General features: G+C 40.7%; 1 protein-coding gene across 3 annotated transcripts in view; it reads right to left on the minus strand.

Moving 5' to 3' along the window:
* The window catches only part of LOC117304909 (harmonin-like), a 103,725-nt gene that overhangs the window by 19,986 nt on the left and 62,018 nt on the right, over positions 1-21,721 (minus strand). For all 3 annotated transcript variants that reach the window (XM_033789557.1, XM_033789556.1, XM_033789558.1), the window contains 5 exons: positions 20,052-20,134; positions 18,884-19,057; positions 9,277-9,393; positions 4,156-4,208; positions 2,921-3,095 (listed from right to left, as the gene is read on the minus strand). In XM_033789557.1, coding sequence (XP_033645448.1) covers positions 2,921-3,095; positions 4,156-4,208; positions 9,277-9,393; positions 18,884-19,057; positions 20,052-20,134 — 602 coding nt within the window. The remainder of the gene's footprint in view (positions 1-2,920; positions 3,096-4,155; positions 4,209-9,276; positions 9,394-18,883; positions 19,058-20,051; positions 20,135-21,721) is intronic.

The following is a 21,721-nucleotide window of genomic DNA, read 5'->3' on the forward strand; positions in this document are numbered from 1 at the left end:
CTGGGCGCTCAAGTCTACGCTCAGCATCCGACACTACTCGCCTCATGGAACCTAACTCAATCAAGCTTCTTAAGTCGGCCTCAAGTCGCACATTCTCACATTTTGCTCCACACACCTGGAATGCACTCTCCCCCTCAATCAGGAAATCTGACTCTCTTCGAACATTTAAGAAGTGTATCAAACATTCTCTATATCCTATCTAATGCGCTGCGTTCTTGACGTAGTGGCGCTATTAGATGCCTTATATGTATGTATGTATGTATGTATGTAGAGAGTTCCAGATGCGTGGTGCAGCTGAAGAAAAAGACCTGTCACCCCAGGTGACCCTTGTGGCACAGAGTAGTTCAAAACAACAGGGTCTGATATCGTAATGCCGATACACACATGCTGATGAGTTCTATTGGCGAGATTTGCACCGTGCTAGCGCTGTGTCCTCTATGCCAAGGTTATTCTGGAGCCAAGAGATAAGGATGTTGTGATCAACAGTGTCACGGGCAGCACTCAAATCTAGCAGGAGTAGTCAGAGTAGTCAGGTAGTATGTACATGTAGGTTACCTTTGTCCATTGCATAAAGAATATCGTTGCTCACATCGACTAGTGCAGCTTCTGTCCGATGGAAAGGCTTGTATGCTGACTGGAACACGTCGGACAGGTTGAAAGTATGAATGTGGCGTTTACACAGATTACTTCTATTTAATTGTATGAATGTGGCATTTACACAGATTACTTCTATTTAATTGTTAAATGGTTTGGAAAAAAACTATGTTCTAAATGTTAAGGAGCTAGATTATCTTATGGCAAACATGAGAAAACATAAAAACATTTAGGAGTCGTGTTGATATTGATGACTTGGTACTCAATTGCCATTACATTGCCATGTGTTGGAACACAAGTTGTCAGGAAATATCAACATTTATTCTCATAATGCAAATTAAACCCATTTAGTGTCTGTCAGTGTATTAATTTCTACCAGATGATAGACTACAAATATTGAGTGGCTCAAAGTGGAATGGGAGGAATATTATTGCAAGCTAAAATTTGGACTGTTCCAAATTTTACCGAGCGATACTATTCCTTCCATTCCACGAATTAAAGCCACTCAATATTTGTTTTATATAACTGACATATAGATCCTTGTCATTTGATGTATTTTAAAAGTATAACATTATGAAAAATCACACAAATTACTGACAACCAAAACTCATATAGCGCCGCATAGCGGCAATAATGCACAAATCGGATCACAACCTTTTGCACAGGTGCTCCTTTGTTTTAGCAGCGGCGCGGCGGCGCTGTACTGCTCAAAAACAAGGATGATCCTAACTGTTGAATGGGAAATACTATTCCCCATGGGCGAATACATGTAGGTGTTTTTGATCACCAGTGTGCGGATGGGAGTAATATGAATGTCACGTGAAGTAAGTTCCACCAATCAAATGACAAGGATCTGTATGCCAGTTATATATATTATAATCAAAAATATTCTTTGTTCATCCATCATTGGTCTTGTGTCTACCAGTGATCCTCCGAATTGATTTTTGTTGTAAGATCAGTAGAGAATTGATAACTGGTACTATCCTGCCATACCAATTAGAGCAGCAGTTTATTTCTAGTTGTTTTAATCCAATCTGACGATTGATGGTAGGATAAGTGGTTATTGATTGTTTTATCCTCAAAAGTTTGAGTTTTTAACCGAATCTAGGTCGCTTTAGTGTTGATTCATTTCCGTTTTTCATTTTAAAGTATTAACTTTTAATTGCTGAATACATCCTAATCTTATTTATCTGTACGTTTCCTGCTCTTTTTCTGTTGCTTGTCACAATCACAACAGAACCTTACTAAAATGTTTATTACAGAAAATCTGTATCAATTCACCTTCAATTTTTTTCCTGATTTAGTTTGCATCTTTTTTTGAGTGTTAAATAATAAGCATCTAACATGTATGCCTATAGGCATTTATACTGCTCTTTTCTAAAATAATGATCAAAAATGCATAACAAAAGAAAATTATAAATGAAAACAAGCGAGAGCAAAACTTACTTTTTAGGTATAAATTAGCTTCAAAGTATCATGGTCACTAATTGGGATACTGTTCCAAAGTTCAGCCGCAGAGTATGATAAGGCGTGTTTGCCATTAGTTAATCTGGACTCATGAGTGTTAAGCCAGGTTTTATAGGAAGAAGAACGGAGTCCTTGACGATGGATTTGGCGAAGATGAAACATTCAGAGAGATAAGGTGGGGCAATGCCATCCAAACATTTAAAAACAAATGTAGAGTTTTGAACTGGATGCGTTTCTCCATGGGAGAGTAACAGTTAACAGTGAGAACAAGTTTGGCAGCTCTGTATTGAATACATGAGGTGTTTAAGATTTGCTTTGGTGATTCCAGATAACAGGGTACAAATAGTCTAGACGTGAAGTGACAAGTCAGCGAACCCCATGGTGACAAATATCTTGATCAATGTATTTTGGAATCCTTGCAATGTCGTGCAGATGAAAGTTAGTAGAGCTACATACTAAATTACCTTGAGATGACATTTACATGACGGGGTCAAACACGACACCCAAATTCCGAATACTAGTTGAGAGGTCCATAGAGTTTCCAATGTTTAGAGAAACAACTTCAACATGTGACAAGTTGTTCTTAGAGGCAGCGACAAAGAACTCTGTTTACTCAGGCTTTCTCTTTTATGTTAGAAAAAGGTGTCTTAATCAGTAAAGAAACAACTTGAACTTGGGATATAGTTTAACCACTTATATGTACATGTACATGCGCACACAGACATTCAAGCCTAAGAAAAGACTTGGCTTACAGTTGTTATGATCAAAATATTATCTTGTATTTGAAAACATAAATTCCAAATGGTAAATTAACAGAATGAAACGGACAATCAATTGAGATAAATGTTGAGATAATTACCGATTTACTGGTGGCTTTGAATGACCAGTTGCTACTCAGACTTTCTTTGCCTTTGTCGTCTTTATTATCCTCTGTAGACTTGGCTGGTGCTTTATCTTGGGATGCATTTACTTCACATATTGCTTGATTTTCACCTGTCTCTGGTGATTGTTTAGGAATTGATGATACATCAGCTCTGTACCAAACACAAAATAGTAAATTGGTAATGTTTAGTAATGGAGCTGAAAATGGATACCGTAAGTTGACCCAAAAAAAAGGGTTTTAATACACAACAAAAGAGTTCAAGAACTTACTCCGCGGTAGTACAGTTTATTACAATCCTAAAGGTGTGGTCCCAGCCTATTTCTTTACCATCCGCCTGGGTAATATTTAATAAGCAGGACAGTTCTTTTCAGAACTGAGAAGTCTCCCAAACACCCGAACAATCTGCTCTGCGGTAGTAGAATAAAGCAAGACAGTTCTCTAAGAATAAACTCTACCCGCAAGTAGATACACATATGGTGTTACCGACAATATATTGACACCATGCAACGCCTCAAATCCTATAACAAAAGAGTTTTTCTTCCTGCCACTCACAGGACAAAGAAGCCATTTAAGAAACATTGACAATTTGAGTTGAATACTGGATTGACTCTTAAAGGGAAGGTACATGTACACGTTTGGTAATTACTCAAAACAAATAATAACTTAAAAACTGACTTGGTAACGAGCATGTGAGAGCTGTTGATAGTGTAAAACATTGTGAGAAACGGCTCCCTCTGAAGTAGCAAATGTGACCAGGCACTTTAAGTGACTGCCCCCTCTTAAGTTAACTAATTGTTGACTTAGCAGCAGCCCACCTGCTGAGGGTCTTGTTTCCCAGGGCATGGTCAGTGTGGTGAGCCTCAGCTCTACCCCAGGTATAGTATAGCTATTGTGCAACTAAGTCATTCCATTGCAAGTTATCATCGTGTGTGCAAGTCATTTTTCCAAGAGTCTCAGAGCTATTCCAGTTTCAGAGTTATTCCCATCCTTGTTATACTTACGCTTGTGAATAAAATACTTGTATAAAGAACCAATCTTGTCAGGTCACACATAGATTTTGAGAAAGAGGTAATTTCTCACTAAAATAATGAAAGACTTCTAGCTCAAAGTCTTTTATTCCTATCTGGAAGCACACAAATTCGTCCAAAAGGTTGTTTTTCTCTCACCATTTTCTTGCAACTTCAATGACCAATAAGTAATAAAGTACTCACCCTGCCAAAAAGTACTTTGATTTTTCTAATGGAAGTGCATCAGAATCCATTACCTGAAATACAACAGATTGAAAAGGATTTGGTTTAGACATTAAATTGGTATTCAACCCATAGCGCACTGCGGCGTACCGCGTGATCTTCCTCTTTTCTCGCTTATCTTGTGGACTCCCCCGCAGATACGTCAGATGACCGAAGGACAGGCAGGCCCGGAGTGCCCATCAGAGTGTGATCGCTGAGGCGGGAACCTGGTTAATAACCCACTCCAGTACTGTATTGCACAGTGCCAGGGGGGCCCGAGAGGCCAGAACCCACTGAGCCGTGAAGGCTAGCCACAATGGGCTGCCCCGTGCTCTGGGTATGGTGCTCTTTGGTTATTTATGCTCTTGTTTGCAGCTATTTTTAATGTGTACAGCGCCTTGGGGTCCAGTCATGGATGTAAGGCGCTTTATAAGCATTGTTTATTAATATTATTATTATTATTATGGTGGTAACCCGCCCCTTGCTAGAACCAGCCTTACGTTTTCCAACCCCACTATCCTTGGTCGACGCCGGGGACGGAGTACTCGGCCCCGCGACATCACCAGTGAGGCTGCCAGCACCCGCAGCCGACAGTGGCTGCAGGTGCTGGTCAATAGACTGGGTCGGCAACGCAACGTTGCCAACACAGCCTACCAAGGATTCAGACTGTCCGAGGGGGTGTAATTTCCCGGGGTTGCGACAGCCTGGGTGCTGCCAAAACGCTTCATAATTCTACTCACAGAGCAACGACAACAACACAAAAACTACAACAGTTCCAAGAACTTATAATCTTTACTATAACTACGCTTAAATTGCATGGGCGCCGCCATTGTTTTCAGGGCGCCGCCATTGTTTTCAGGGCGCCGCCATTGTTTTCACGTCAAGTGGTGCCCACACCCTGCTGAAATGATGCGTCCCAGGGTCAATTTCAGGGTACCCATGGTTTGGTGGGTTGTGTTGTTTGTGACATCACAGTCAAAGCGCGAGCGTGTAGTAACTTCGGGGTTGGTTACCCTAGGGTTGTCAGGGGTCTGCGTTGTTAACACCCGTCAGGCGTCCTTTGTGATGTCACAGTCATTGCACGAGCGTCCGGTAACTTCGTCTTCAATCAGGGTCTTTAGCATGGTCTTGGTGGGTTTTCCGGGGCCGCGCTTTCCGTGACTTTATTGGCTGGTAGCTCTGGGTGCCGTATACAGTGACCAGCAAGTCGCAACCGGCGCTCCTTGATCTTCTCGCTCAGTGGGGGGATGTTGCCATAGAGCTCCAGGATGGTGATGTGATCCCTTCAGGAGACATTCTGTGCCATCCGTAGCATCCTGGTGTAGCAACCATTGATAGATTTGGTCAACGCCTTTGATGAGAGTCCAAGACTCCAAGACTCACACCCATACAGCAGGATGGTTTCTATTGCCGCATGAAAGAATCTCAGCTTAAAACCATTGGGGAGCTGAGATGTCCAGATCTTCTTCATGTCATGGAGGGCTTTCCATGCAAGCACCTTTGATGTCTTTCTCTCTGCTCTGCATCCTGGAGCCGGCCCAAGGTACTTGAAGTCGTCCACCTCCTTTATGGATTAACCTCCGTTTGTAATAGACACCGATGCTTCCGATTTCGTAGACGGAGTAGAATGGGTTTTGGGATACGGGAGTTATGTTCTTTCCCCAGTTCAGCGAAAATACTGTGCTACTCATAAAGAGTTGGTAGCAGTAGTACGGTTTACGCGTCAATACAGACATTATATCCTCGGCCGTAAATTTTACATTCGTACGGACCAATAGCCTTGTTTGGTTAATGCACTTCAAAAATCTTTCAGGAATGCTGGCAAGGTGGATTAAAGAGCTTAGTCAGTATGATATGACCATACTTCACCGAAAAGGGGAAAAACACATGAACGCTGATGCACTGTCCCGCATCCCTAATGACACAGCAAACTGCAATTGCTATTTCGTGGGCTGCGTTGTAGAAAATCTCCCCTGTGGCAGCTGTAAGCATTGCTCCCGTATCCATAAACAGTGGAAACAGTTTGAGGACGACGTCGATGACGTCATCCCACTGGCAGTAAGGCAAATCAAGTCTCAACCAAATTCACATATCAACGAGCACAGGGATCAGAGCTCTAGCGACCAGCTGATACTGGACATGGCAATGGCCCCTGTACTGGACACAGTACACGATCAGGGTGAACCAAACCAAATCAACCAGTTTTTACTGGATCCATCGAAGGAACCGTCATTATTCACAAAATATTCTCACCACATTAAGGGCTCTGCAGCTGGGGGACCCTGACTTGAAATATTTGGTAAAATGGAAGGAAGAATCGAGGCAAAATCAATTTGTTCTAACCCAACACGAATTAAAACTATTGTCACCTGCGGGAAAATACCTTTGGTCCAACGCTCCCCTCCTACAGCTGTCAGAGGGAGTTTTGTACTACAGGTGGGCTGATACAACCGGTGATAAATTGCTTATGTTGGTGCCCACGCCTATAAAAGGTGAAGCCCTCCAACTTTGTCATGACACCAAGTTAGCCAGGCATTCAGGAATAACTAGAACCTTACAGAAATTTTGACAAACATCATTCTGGTATAAAATGAAAGATGATGTTGCCCTTCACGTGAAGACATGCAAAGAATGTAACACGTATAAAAAACCATCACTCAAAGCCAAGGCACCTATGACAAGATACCACGCTGGAGCACCAGCCGAAAGAATTCACCTTGATATATTGAGGGGTGAGCTTTGAAAAATCTCACGCATAGCTGGCCTCTGGACTTGGCATCTCTGGATCCCGGGTTGTGGTTTCCAGGATCCCGGTTTAAAACCGGGATTCCCGGCAAGATAATATTTACATCCGGGATCCCGGTTGGAAGAACCGGGATTCCAGCCCCCGATTTCACGAAGCGCTGCGACGTGTCGCAAGTGCAAGTTGCGACCAGTTACACGTCATAAGTTGCAATGCGTATGAAATCGATTTCATCAAAGTTACGATGCGTTGGATGCGTTGGATGCGTCGCAAGTTTCTTGACAACGAGGAGGAACACGTCAAAGTTACGACGACCCTATGGGTCGTCGTAAGAATGCTATGTTTCATTTGTTTACGCACAAAATGCATGAAAGGACATAACAATTACCACACGTAACTTCCGTGAACCAATCGAGAAGACACTAGACAACAAAATGGAAATTTAACCTCCCCCCCCCAAAAAAGGGATGGGTTAAAGAAAAGAAAACAAACACACGCATAACAAATGAACATACACAAACTAAAACAACTAAACAAATAAATAATTATAACCCCACCCCCAAAAAAAAAAAATACCTAAACACTAGTCCGCACCGGTGTAGTGTCTGCTGCCATCTTGAATGAACTATAATACACGACTGTTTCATGACCAAGTTGTACACAACATAAAACAGCCGCAGAACTTTAGCAGTTCATCCTCGTCCAAAGGGTTGGTTTTATTAAGAGTGAAAATAGTTTGTATTGCGACTCGTCGCGCTTACAACGTGTTTGGTGAAATGGATTGTGGAACTCGTCGCAGCCGCGACATGTCTTAGGTCTGCGACGCATCGCAAACCCTACGATGCGTCGCTACTTGCGATGAGTTTCGTGAAATCGGGGGCAGGTGGGATAATATTCACTTCCGGGATCCCGGTTGGAAGAACCGGGATTCCCGGCGGGATAATATTCACATTCGGGATCCCGGTTGGAGAACCGGGATTCTGGGTGGGTTACTTCACATCCGGGATCCCGGTTGGAGAACCGGGATATTCACATCCGGGATCCCGGTTGGAGAACTGGGATATTCACATCCGGGATCCCGGTTGGAGAACCGGGATATTCACATCCGGGATCCCGGTTGGAGAACCGGGATATTCACATTCGGGATCCCGGTTGGAGAACCGGGATTCTGGGTGGGTTACTTCACATCCAGGATCCCAGTTGGAAGTACCGGGATTCCCCGGCGGTATAATATTCACATCCGGGGATGGGCAGAACCGGAATGGCAGAATTCATTCTTTGGTCTAAAAATTACATGCCTCAAGATAGCAAAAAAGAAATGTTATTATTAGTCAATGCATTTGACTAACATAACTTTCGCATTCACAGAGATGACAAGTCCAGAGGCCCGCTATGCGTGAGATTTTTCAAAGCTCATCACCCCCCCCCCCCAAAAAAAAAAAAGTGTTCAAAATTGCATCAAAATTCTCTTCAGAATAATTAAAACTCACATGAGGTACACAGGAGATGTTGATGGTTAATGTGGAGGTACGATTGTGTCAGTTCCTTCCAAAATAATAAATAAAATCGACAAAAAATGATGTCCAAAAACCTCCTCTCACTTCTTCTGCCTGTTTGTGTCTTCGATATGGTGGAGCGCATTTAACGAATTTGCTAAACAAACCGGGAAAAACTTGTGCGCAATAAGCGTTTTGCGCTCTGCCAAATTTTAGCTGAACCTGCTTGGAAAGCAAAAGCGTGCGCAATCTGCAAATTTGCGCTCCGTTTGATTCTGATAAACTGCGTGCAATCTGAAGATTGTGCAAATATTGTATATTGAGTTTTTTGTACACATGAGCGGGATTTGGCAATGCATTGTCGTTAATTTTAATTTTTGTCCCGGTCTGGCCCCAATGCGTGAAAAAATGGTTGCTGTGCGTGTGAGTGTGAGACAGAGCCCAAATGCGCGAGTCTCACTATTATTATTATATGTTACCTTTGCCAGGTGTGTTGTTCTAGTGAAGCACTTTGAATTAACATTTATTAGTTTTGTCTGAGGCTCTGGCCCCTGATTGAGTGTTGCATCAAATCCATGTCAATCTTGCTGCAAAGAAGGCAATTAAAAACAAAACATAGCACAAAATTTCAAGCAGACAATTGACAACACATTATCACAATTTACTTTGATTATTGTCAATATTTGTTGGTTTCATGAAGGTCGCTATCTTTGATCAACCTCTAAACTAGATCTGTAGAAAATTGATGTTGCAAAAATATCACAATTCAAATCTGATCACAATCCAAATCTACACGTAAAACCAAAATACCCATGGAAGATAAGTAACTGATGGTCATCCTGTTTGAAGTATATAGCAACTAACCTTCTTAGATCGAAGAGAAATGGTCAGCTGGCTACTTGATTTAAGCTCCATCACTGCTGCATCATGGGTAATATTCAAGAAGTTTGTACCATTGACATCAAGAATCTGATCACCAACCTACAAAGTCAGTCAATCAGAAATACAGGATTAGAGGGTGAACTTCAATTTATTGCTCATGCAGGTGGGTTGTTCAGGGGTTTCCAGTCTCCAATACAGAGAACAGAAGTTTGACTTGCAGGAATCTGACTATTTTGTCTAATATTTACTGATTTTATTAATCAACCGTTCAATCATGAAAATAGCAACAAAAAAACACAATTCAAATATTTGTTTAACAGTTAAAAACATTTCCCAAGCTTTGACAGTCACTTTAGTGTAGTGTCTACAAAACGCTTCCATACCCTTTGCCTCTGATATTTAGGTGGATAATCACATCCTGTCAATTAATTGACCCTCCAGCCAGAGATAAAAACACTTGCTTTCGCGAAACATGAAAAGTTTGAAATCTTCTTTATGTTGTGCATATTTTTAGGTAGAATTTTGTGCGTTGGATAACCCTACAGGATAAGCAGACATTGTGCCAAGTAACTGCTTTTATTAGAACTTGATACATGTAATATCCCACAATGTTTCTGATTGGGTGCACTGCTAATGGGAAATTTTCGTAATCATCACCATGTTTCCCAGATTCAAATAAAAGTATCTTGTAAATTTGTAGTCTTGTCAAACAGATTTGACCAACCAAAAATTGGCTCACCAAGATATATGTACTTCTAGCTGTTATCATTTTGTTTCCTGTCGATCATGAGTTTAGATCAACATATAGTACTCACTGCATGTACCATCTTGGTGTAATGAATTTAGTCAAGTGATTCTATGTTTATCAATTTGTACCTTCATGGCCAAAAACAATACAGAATCCGCATGATACAATGTTCTATGCAAATAATTAGGAAAAAATGTTTTCTTGGGACGCCAGCTTTTTTTCCAGCAAAAGAAATAGAACACAATAAAAAAAAAAAAAAACCAAGCCAGTACGTTTCTTGACATTTGTCACATGTACATTAGAACAGAGTGGGACCTGTACCAATCCACAAAGACCAATCCACAAACCAAGTTTGGTGTTGAGATGACGTATATGTACTTATCAAGATGTACATGTACATGTAGCTCAGACAACATTTCCTTTGCTTTAGCCATAATGACAATTTTTTAGGTGTTCGGGTATCCGGCCCATACACCTTTGTTAGTTGTTCGGGCAACAGCGCGAACATCTCTTTGTTATTGTTCGTTTTATTTGTGTTTTTTTGTTTTTTGTCTTCTTCTCAGAGTCGATTGTCCTCAAGAAAAAACACAGTTGCAAAGCTTGCATTAAGTTGAAACTTTGCACACAGATAGACAATAACCAGTAGATGATGCAAAAGTTGTTACGTCCCGATGACGTCATCAGTTGTTGAAAAATATACTACTCCAAAGTTTATTATTTAAAAATATCATAACTCAAGAAGTGAATAAGTTATTTCAACAATTCATACCTCATCAGAAAGGTCTTGCAAAGAGCTTTAAACGCTCCACAGACATGACCCCACTTTGATCCGTCTACCGGTTCAAATCGGACATTGAAAATTCAAAAAATCATATTGATAGAACTATACATGTAAAACGCGTGTAGTGTCAAGCTCCAGTGTTCATGCATATCCTATATAGTCTGCGTTCAAGGCGTTTTCAAAATACATTCTCCCTTTCAAGTAGTTAGTCTCTTCTACAGTCGTCAGCATTTCATAAGTTCATATTTCCTAAAGCACAAAAGCTATTTTGACAATTTATACATTATATAAAATGGCTTTACATAATTCATAAAAATGGATACATGTTGGTGAACTTCCCTTGACCGTTTGACCTTTCTAAACCGGAAGTGCCTGTAAAATGCTTTAAAAAGGCATTATTTAAAGGCTTTTAGATTGAAATATACACTTTCTGATGCTTTACCATAATACACATCGATATAACATTTTCGTTTTGATTACTTTGCATTTTGACAAGCTATTAAGAACACTTTTTTTATTGATTCACCACTGATCCAACAACAGCCGAACACCTAGTTCGTTTTTGTTTTTCTTCCTTTTCATACTTCTTCTTCTTCTCAGCGTCCCTTGTCAGCTAACAAAAGCACCTTTCCCAAATTCGTATGAAATTGAAACTTCACACATAGTAAGATATTCATTAGGAGAGGAAACCGTCTATGTTACGTCATAATGACGTCATCCATTCTTGAGTTATAACATTCAAAGTTTATTTCAAAAAATATTAACTTTTGATCTACATAACTTTTGATCTACATTGGCCCGAGACTATGGTGCTCGATATTGGATCGTGTACTACATGTACGCGCAGTTTACTGGCGGGTTTGAAATCTAGACTATACTGGCAAGCAACTATCGTCTTGGCTATTTTGCAGCGCTGCGTGCACTGTGGGCGTTGCCCTATTAAGTAAATAAGGCCATTGCGTAATGCGAACAACATGGCAGCTCCCAGCAGCAGAAGTCTGGCCATGGTCGGTTGTCAAAACGCTTGATAGTTTGACTGGTTTGTCGAACCATAAGGCTGTATTTAATGTCCAAACGAACGAAATGAAGGGATTTCAATTCTACATTTCCCTTTCCCAGACAAAATTATAGTATTATTCTAAAGGTTATACGTACATGTATTAGACTACAGAAAACAGAAAAAATGATACAGTTCAGTTAAAATTATGTCTCAAGGGCCAACACAAATTACTTGTTCTTAAAATTTATTTCTTTATTGCCTAACACAAATTTTTTCACAGAACTGGTTATTAAAATGACCAAGTTTGAGAACAGGCTAGACAAGCCTGACCGACTAGTGAAATTTGCTACTCAACTATTTGTGCCTCAAATTGTTGCGACATCAACATTAGTCGAGAATTTTCAATGCCCAAAATGCATTGCGGCGTACTGTTTGCTGCAGGTGCAATATTAGAGGACCAGATTTAGACTTTTGAGTCACTCTAATTGCAAAAGTTTGTTTATGGTTGATTCTTGTTTATTGGTTTGTTATTGAAATCCAAAAGAGTTTCAAGCCAGAAGTGACCTAATTTGCATATTTAAATTAGGTGGTAATTAGCAATCTTTAAGGTCAATTTTCTCTAAACTATTCATTTTATGGACAAGGTTTGTGTTAGAGGTGAATAGAAACCAGACCTTGAGAATCTAAAAAACATATTTGTATACTTGATTGACCCTTTCCAAATAGCTAGGTCAAAGGTCAAGGGGTCAAACCTGCGTTGAATTGGTTTTCTCCACTCAAATGCATTGTATGTGGTACCATGATAGTGTAATAAATAATTAATTAATTCTTTGAGTTAAATGATTCCACCCTGTCCCAAATGACCTATATAGTCATCATCTAGGTCAAAGGTCAACGTGTCGGTAAATTTAAAAAGACCACTTGGCTGCGATGCGCCCTAAACAGCACAGCTTATTTCAACGGGGTTTAACATCCGCATGTGCAGACTGGAGTGTATCAGAAAATTTGCCAAAGTACTCAATTTTATATTTGGTTTGTCATGGAACTCAGAAAGTTGTAAAGAAAAGATTTGTCTGTCCTATAATGAAGCTCAGCTACATAAGGATGTCAAGCATACACCGGGGCGATAGCCTCTCTATAACCTCCAAGATAGTTTCCAAGTATAGCAAAATAACCATTGACGGCAGAGAGGACCTATGCTGGTAAATACGGTCACCTATTATGCTCAGTGGGAAAGCATATGTTGGATGGTGCTCTACATGGTACAATTCTATTGAAGAACATGACCGCACAACAACGGTTTAGTTAACAGTGCTCTAAGGAAGTTAAATGAGGCATCTACGGTAGAGACAGCAACAAGGGGGCACAAGTTGGGGGGCGGGGACACCTGAGAAGGTACCAGCTGGGGAGGCAACAACGGGGAGGCAACAACGGGGAGGCAACAACAGGGGAGGCAACAACAGGGAGGCAACAACAAAGAGGCAACAACAGGTGGGTAACAACAGGGGGCAACAACTAGGGAGGCACTGGTTGGGAGGTAACAACGGGAGGCACATGAGGAGGATGAACCAGAGGGGGAAGCCATACCTGAGGAGGTACCAGATGGGGACGCAACATTGGGGAGACACGTGGGGAGGCAACATCAGGTGAGGTGACAACAAGGGGGGCAAAAGTAGGGGAGGCAAAAATAGAGGAGGCAACAGGCAACAGGAGGCAACAACAGGGGAAACAATCAGAGAAGGCAAATTTTTGCCTAACCCTAATCCCAACCCTAACCTTAACCCTAACCCTAACCCTAACCCTAGGGGAGGCAATAACAGGGTAGGCAACGGGAGGCAACAACAGGGGAGACAATCAGAGGAGACAAAAATATGGGAGGCAACAAAAGGGGAGGTAACGGTAGGCAACAACAGGGGAGACAATCAGAGGAGACAAAAATAGGGGAGGCAACAACAGGGGAGGCAACAACAGGGGAGACAATCAGAGGAGACAAAAACGGGAGGCAACGGGAGGCAACAACAGGGGAGACAATCGGAGGAGACAAAAAATAGGGGAGGCAACAACCGGGTAGGCAACAACGGGGGGGGGGGGGGGGGGGGAAGAGGAGGGGGGTAACACAATAACGGCGGAGGCAACAGTGGGGAGAGGGGGGTGGTGGTGAAGGTTTGCTACTAGAGAAAAGGGACAACAATCCAGCTCTGGTCAGTTGTTGAAATACACTTAGTTTAGAGAGGTCATTTGAGTGAATTTGATTTCATTTTATGTCATTGATAGGTCAATTGGTACAGGGGGAATCATTCAACCCGAAGAATTCATTCATGGTATTTGACCTACTTATTTGGAAAGGGTCAATCGAGTATACACCCAGGTCGAAATTCCAGTTGAACCTAGTTAAATTGGGTTTAACTGGAACTAGTTGAAACCAGTTGATAAACTAGTTAAACACAGTTAAAACCAGTTGGTTTAATATGGAAAATGGACAGAAACCAACTGGTTTATAATTTCAACCTAGTTGAACACAGTTAAACCTAGTCCAAACCAGTTGGTTAATATGGAAAATGGACCAGTTTGATCACTATCCAGTTGAACCAGTTGACCCCAGTTAACTAGGTTCAACTGGAATTTTGACCTGGGCAAATGTGTTTTTTAGATTCTCAAGGTCAGGTTTCTATTCACCTCTAACACAAACCTTGTCCATTAAAAGGAATAGTTTTAGAGATAATTGACCTTAAAGATTGCTAATTACCACCTTATTTAAATATGCAAATTAGGTCAACTCTGGCTTGAAACTCTTGTCCGATTTTGGATGTCATCAATAACCACCCAATAAACAAGAATCATCAATAAAACACTCTTTTGCAATTTTTGTGACTCGACATGAAAATTTTTCCTAAATCTGGTCCTCTATATAGTAAAATTCACGCTGAAAGGATTGAAGGATTGTGTCACTGTATGTACATTGTATGTCTAGGCCTGGGCGACTAGTGCGACTATGTGTTGTAGTCGCGACTATACCGATTGTATCACTCATGACTATTCATGGCAACATAATTTACTATTGAAACACAATCAGACATCAGTGACACATTTCCTTCAATCCTTCAGCACGAAATGATTTACCATATTGCCCCTGCGGAACAAAAAATGTTGCATTGCATCTTGCGAATTAAAAATTAGTCGCTACTATTTGAGGTGCGACTAGTTGAGTAGTAAACTTCACTAGTCGCTCAGGCCTACTGATGTCTGGTTGTATTTGGTAGGTACATTATGTTGTCGTGAATAGCCGTGACTGTGAGCAACACAAATGGTTCAGCAAGCAGAAAGTCACAACTATTTTTGTAGTTGTGGTGGCTTGATTTACCGAGTAGTTGAATAATTGCAGTCGCAACTCAACTAAGCAATAAATAGTCGCGATTTTGACATCATTCACAATGCGTACCACTAGTCGCCCATCACAGCTTTTCCCACAGCAGTATTTAAAGTGCACATAGTTATCACAGCAGTTATACACAATACTGTTTGTACTATGTACTTGTGTGAGCGGCTGAGCCTACGACCGCTCTTCTACTGTACATTGTTGGGTGCAATACAGTTTTCATCTGATTATCTGTGTCTTAGATAGTTAGTGGCAATTGAAAGACCATGTTGCTCATCTCGCCCAACTCATCTCGCCCAACTTTTCCACTTATCGTGGAGTCGATAGCGAAACAACCTCAAAGTTCAAGCAAGGAGCTCATACTTCCTTCGAATGCTAATGCGAAGTGGATTTTGGTGAGGCTATACTTACAAGCTGCCCTTCCAATAGTGTGACACAAGAAAATTTGCTTTTTGGACGAAATAGCAGGAAGAAGGAGGCCTATATATAACAAGTTTTGAAGTAAGGTTTGTTCAGAGCAAATTAGGTGTTCACAACATTGACAACCTAAAATAAGTTTTCTATACAGATTCGATCAATATTGACAAGATTCTCTCCATCACTCACCACTTTGTGACAGTTGCACAATGACTTGCATCATTAGCAAACGTATGGTTGTATAATGGTATTGCTTTAGTTTTTTCAAGGAAACCCTCCATGGTTTATAAATTTTTGTACCATGCTCCATGGAGATAATCCGATTGTACGTATCCCTGGACACACAGTCCAACTGCATGCAGCACACAAAGAACTGATGAAGTTATCGCAACACAGACAGTCAGCAGAGGGAACTAGCTGGTATATTTTGACATAGTCGTTAATTCATTGCCATCTGGTTAGCAGATCTGTAGCTTCTGCTTAAACTTCAGCATTCACAATTGCGAAAATTATTCCTATTTTCTAACGATTCCTCCTCCACGACTATCACAGAGCTGCCAATACCATGTCATGCATTTTGACATTGCTGAAACGTAAACTCATAACAAGCATGACCCTGGGTCACAGAATACATTTTGCTAATAATATTAATGTAACATTTCCCAGAAAACTAGAAACTGATTTAGTACGCTTGAACAAATATGTCTTTAAATAGTCCAGACTTGAAGCACTGCATGGAATTAGAAGTATAAATATCTCTTGGAAGAGATAACTCCTGGAGCAGCCACACAGAATGAGCCGTCTCCCCACGAGCGTCTAGCTCTGGTTTCAGAGAGCCTGTTAATGTCAGAAGAGCGAAGACCAGAGCGTACAGGTATACGGTTATGTACATGTAGAAGCTCAGACGAGTAGATTGGAGCTTGACCGTTAAGTGCTTTTTATGTAGTCATGGAGAGTTTGTAGTTGAGTCGTTGATTTACCGGGAGCCAGTGTAGTTGCTTCAAGATCGGTGTGATGCGAGACGAAGACCGGGAACCAGAAATGAGACGAGCTGCTGTGTTTTTGTATTTTCTGCCGTCTGGTAATCTGTTTTTGAGGGAGCCCTTACAGTTTTGAATTATATAAATACAATGGAGTTGATGTTATCTTGATCCGGCAAGCAGGATACATGTCATCTGCATAAACTTGGTACATGAGGTTATGTCTAGTGATGATGTCCTTGATTGGAGGTATGTATACGGAGAAAAACTGTGGGAGTAGCACGGAGCCTTGCGGATTAGACAAGTGCATAGATACTGGTTTTGATGAAACGGTTCAAACTTGCACTGATTGGGTCCGGCCATGGAGATATGATTTGCACCAATCAATAACCGTGCGATCCTCCAAAGCCAAGATCAATCTGTCCCCGCAACATCATCTTATGATCGACAGTATCAAATTCAGAGCTTAGATCTAGCAGAACAAGACCCGTCAACATACCCCGATCCATAGCTTGAAGCACATCATCTTATTTATTACTACGATCGCACGCTGATTGGTTCGATCAGTTTCATTGGAGGGCTAACATACTATTGTACGCAGCCATTGGCTTTCTGGTGCTAAAGACAAACTTTGATGCTTTACACCGAAATTTGTTCTCTTTCAGACTCGCAACCAAAATGCTTGTAAATTTTAGCACAGCAAAGCTATTATCCAGCTGCAAGCTGGCAAGGAAGGCAACCTTAATAGAAATACAAACACGACCTTATAATAGAAATACAAAGGTGAGTGAACTTCTAGCAAATCTATACAATTGAGAGCGTTTTGCAAACAAGGGATCTTATAATAGCACAAAATCTTCAGTCGCTAAACTCAATGGGGATTACACAAAAATGCAACTTCAAAGAATCTATAAATACTCAGGACTTCAAAAAACCCCTGTTTGTTAATACAGTGTTTTACCCATATGAAACATGTGTGTTTCCTTACAACTTCCAACAGTTGAGAGGGTATTGTTCAGATTTCCCCATTGTTCGAAGAGAAGTCTGTTGAAAGGTATTGTTCTGGTTTCCGTATTGTTCAAAGACGTCCATGGAGAGGCATTCTGACTGATTGTTGTTCAAGACGACACAAAAATTAGCCAATGTCCCGATTTCCTTTTTGTTCAAATTAGTATATGGAGAGGTATTTTGGCCGTTGTTGAAGACCCGACAATGAACAATTGGTAATGTCTCTTGAATTGTGTTGAAAATGCTACCGAGTTTTAGGAGGCAATTGTTTTGATCAAGGTTGGGATACTGTTTCATCAGGGGGGTTCAGGATCTCAGCAATGGAGGCCGCTACCCACAAAATAAGGGACATGAAGACTTGGCCTCAAAAGAAGGTGCACACGACAATCAAGGTTTCTTCAGCCTCTGTTGTCCGGTGGGGGTTGGGTAGCAAAGATGTCAAACCATGGCCCAGGATGTCCAACCATGGGTAGGATGTCAAACCATGGCTAGGACCAGTAGATTCTATTATTGACAAAATAGGGACACCGCCAATATAGGGCTAGATAGCTCAGTTGGAAGAGCGGCACGTTAATCCGGAGGTCGTTGGTTCGAATCCCACTCTAGTCAATTCTTTGTTCAACCCCAAAAATCATTTACAAAATTTACCCAGTCAGTTTCCCTTGTGGTTTATATTGATATCTGAAACAAAAAGTCGCATCCCCTTAAGGTGATCCCCTAGCTGCCGCTTCCCAGGTTGTATCGTAATTTGGGTGTGATCCCTGGCTACACGGCAGTTAACGGTTGTATGGCTTCTAACTGGCACCCCGAACAAAGATATTGACAAAATAGGGACACCGCCAATGTAGGGCTAGATAGCTCAGTTGGTAGAGCGCCGGCACGTTAATCCGGAGGTCGTTGGTTCAAATCCCACTCTAGTCAATTCTTTGTTCAACCCCATGAATCAAAATTTGTTTGAACCCCAAAATAGTTAAGGGCAATATAGTTTACATGTGTTCACCTCCCACAACAACATAATTTCAGTCTTATTAATTTTTTAAGAATCTCATCCCTGGGGGGGGGAGCACTCCCTAAGAATAATAATACAAATTCCTACAAATTGTGTGAATGTCAAACGCCTTGACATGCTGCAATGTTTTATTACTCATTGACATTTTTAAATGTTGGCAGCTATGTGCAGGGAGGCAGACCTTTTTTAACAAGTTTCTGGAAATTTAAATTAACACCACTCGTACATGAACATGTATTCCAATAATATCAAGCAATAATTGCATTTTACCTGTAAGCCCATTTTTTGAGCCAACGACCCGTTAGTGATTGTTAGGATGAATATGCCAGGCTCATTATTCTGTCCAGTTCCAATCCCACAACCCAACTTCTTGCCAGTCTGAAGATTGACAAATACTTTACGATCTGTCTCTTTACTAACTTCATTGCTAGTCTCCAATTCAACCTGTAAATTCAAAGAGAATGTTAAACATTAAGTTGCTAAAATGCACTTGATTTTGAAAAGGATATGTACTGTAAAATATTTCAACAAGAATATAACATAATAATTTGGATAACATGGTATGAAGAACAGCACACCAGAGAAAATTGCTTCTTGCATTTCGTCTATGAATATAATTTTGGGGCATTGAAATATCATTTCATGAGATGGCAACAAAATATTTTTTGAGAGCAAAACACAACAAAACACCTTTACATAGACAGGCTTCACAACACATCCAAAAAGGCACACAAAGAACATTGAACCTGGATAAGGTGACCTGGGGTCGATTTCACATTTAGAGTAAGGACTAGTCCTAACTTAGGACTAATCCTAGGAGATATTAAAAACTTAAGGCTAGTCCCAAGTCGAGATACATGTAAGACTAGTCTGAACTCTTTGTGAAATCCAACCATGGATTCTTCGTGAAAGTTTACCATTTTCCTAAACCTTTTGCAACTCATAAATCATTTTGAACCAAATTTTGTAATAATGGTGTATGACTATTTGTCCCTTCCAAATGTTGATAGTTACAAAATGATTAATTCTTTGTGTCTTTCATTTAAATGCCCCGTCTGAGCACAACTTTTCACAATGAGGCCTACCATGCAAGTCTATGGGATGGCGCACAAACAAAAAACACACAGCTTGTGTATTCATGTATATCTAGCGGCACAGCCTGTTGCCGCTTGTGACCTGTTCACAGCTGCTTAAAAAGGGGTTACAAAAGAACATAAAATTCATAAACTTGCTTATTCATCAGATTGGCTGCCAGTCAGCCAATCAAAACATCAGAAACAAAAGCGAATTGAATCTACAGTTCCTGTGACAAAACTATTCAACCTTTTTTAATTTGTTCACTTTTGAAAAATAAAATGTTCTAATTATTCCAAAATGTATGACACAGTGAACAGCCATAGACGCCTGGTGATTGCATTTCAAAATGAACAATGCATACCTGAGAGTGATTCTGGTTTCTGCTGACAAGCCTCCATGTAATTTGATCACTTCTTTCTGTTTTCTCAGGTAGCATACCAACACCTACCAACAGAATAATATACCATTACTCATTCACTCGGAATAAACCATTAGCTTTCGGAGAATTATCTGAGCCAATCTCATGAGAGTCACAAGATTAGTACACTACATGTACACCCGTACTTCCAGTCATTCTGTTTTGCATTCTTCCATGCACTCAAAAAAAGCAAATATCCATGTCAAAAACTTAGCTTAAATTTGAGTGCTCTTTGTGATTGACTTTACAGACCTTTACAATTTGTATCTACAGTCGACTCCCGTTATTACGAGCTCGCATATTACAAGGTTCCGGTTAATACAAGGTTTTTTGCCGGTCCGGAACTGCCCCATGCGAGTTTCAATGCATTAAAATATGGATTCTACGAGCACGGTAGTAGCGAGAACACGGTTATAACGAGGTAATTTGGGCGACCCATTACGAGCAAAACATTGTTTAAAACCCTTTTATATCGAGAACAATACAAAAACCAACAAAGAAAATACATGTACAACCTGTAAAGTCGTTATTTGTGGCTTTTAAGACATACAACTGTACAACAGAGGTGTAAAGTGGACGCTATGCTAGCAACACTAATCCGAAATCCGGGAGTCACTAGTCATCAGCAAGCACGGTTGTTAATTCCAAACTCTGGACAATGGTGGGTTAGGAAGCTTGCATGGTTCAAACAAGCGAGAAATCTTTAGAAAAGATACTGATCCACTGAGTTTATTTACATGTATAAGCACATGAAGCATTTTCAGACGCAAAAAATTACCCACAACCTACAAGCAAAACTAGTTGCGTGATCAATACTATTTAACGCAAAAGCAAGATTTTACCTGGTATCCCACTTGGCAATGATCGAACCATCTAACATGACACAGGTGTTTATCCAATGAAAATCAAGATTATATTTTTTGCTAGCTGCAGATAGATGTATCGCATGGCACACACATGCATGAGCATGAAATATGACCTGGAACAGCAAGATCTTCCCCTGGTGTCTCGCGTTAGCAATGAACCATCTACACTGCTGGTTACCCATGAAAATCCAACTTTAATTTTATTGACTGAAACGGCCGCAGTTTTTCACAGCGTGTGCAATATGCATTGCAGCAGCAAGATTTTCCCTGTCTCGCGTTAGCAATGAACCATCCAGCATTGAAAGGGTGGTTACCGATGAAAACCAAGTATTGGCAATAAACTGCCTGCGACCAAAGTTTTGCACGGGATCGGAAACTTCACAAAACAATAACGTTAAAATCTCACAAATTTTCAATCATGTAAAATGTAAATTGATTTTAAATCTAAACTGACTTAATTAAAACAGTTTTATAGCCTAATTTTGTGCTTGTTTGTGCTGTACATCACACACTACTATATGCACACAGTAGTCAATTGCAGCTCTGCCATGCATCTGTGTACACACGTGCGGACATTATGTCATGTACATGTAATACATGTCTGCACGTACACGTGTTGTGTGTATGCACAATTATGACGTTATGTATCTATATTTAGCGTGCTGTGTTTAAGGCGAGTTTCGGATAATACAAGGAAAATGGGCCAATCCGTCGGACCTTGTATTAACATGAGTCAACTGTATATCT

This window comes from Asterias rubens, chromosome 21, assembly GCF_902459465.1.
Source record: "Asterias rubens chromosome 21, eAstRub1.3, whole genome shotgun sequence".
Lineage (NCBI taxonomy): Eukaryota > Metazoa > Echinodermata > Asteroidea > Forcipulatida > Asteriidae > Asterias > Asterias rubens.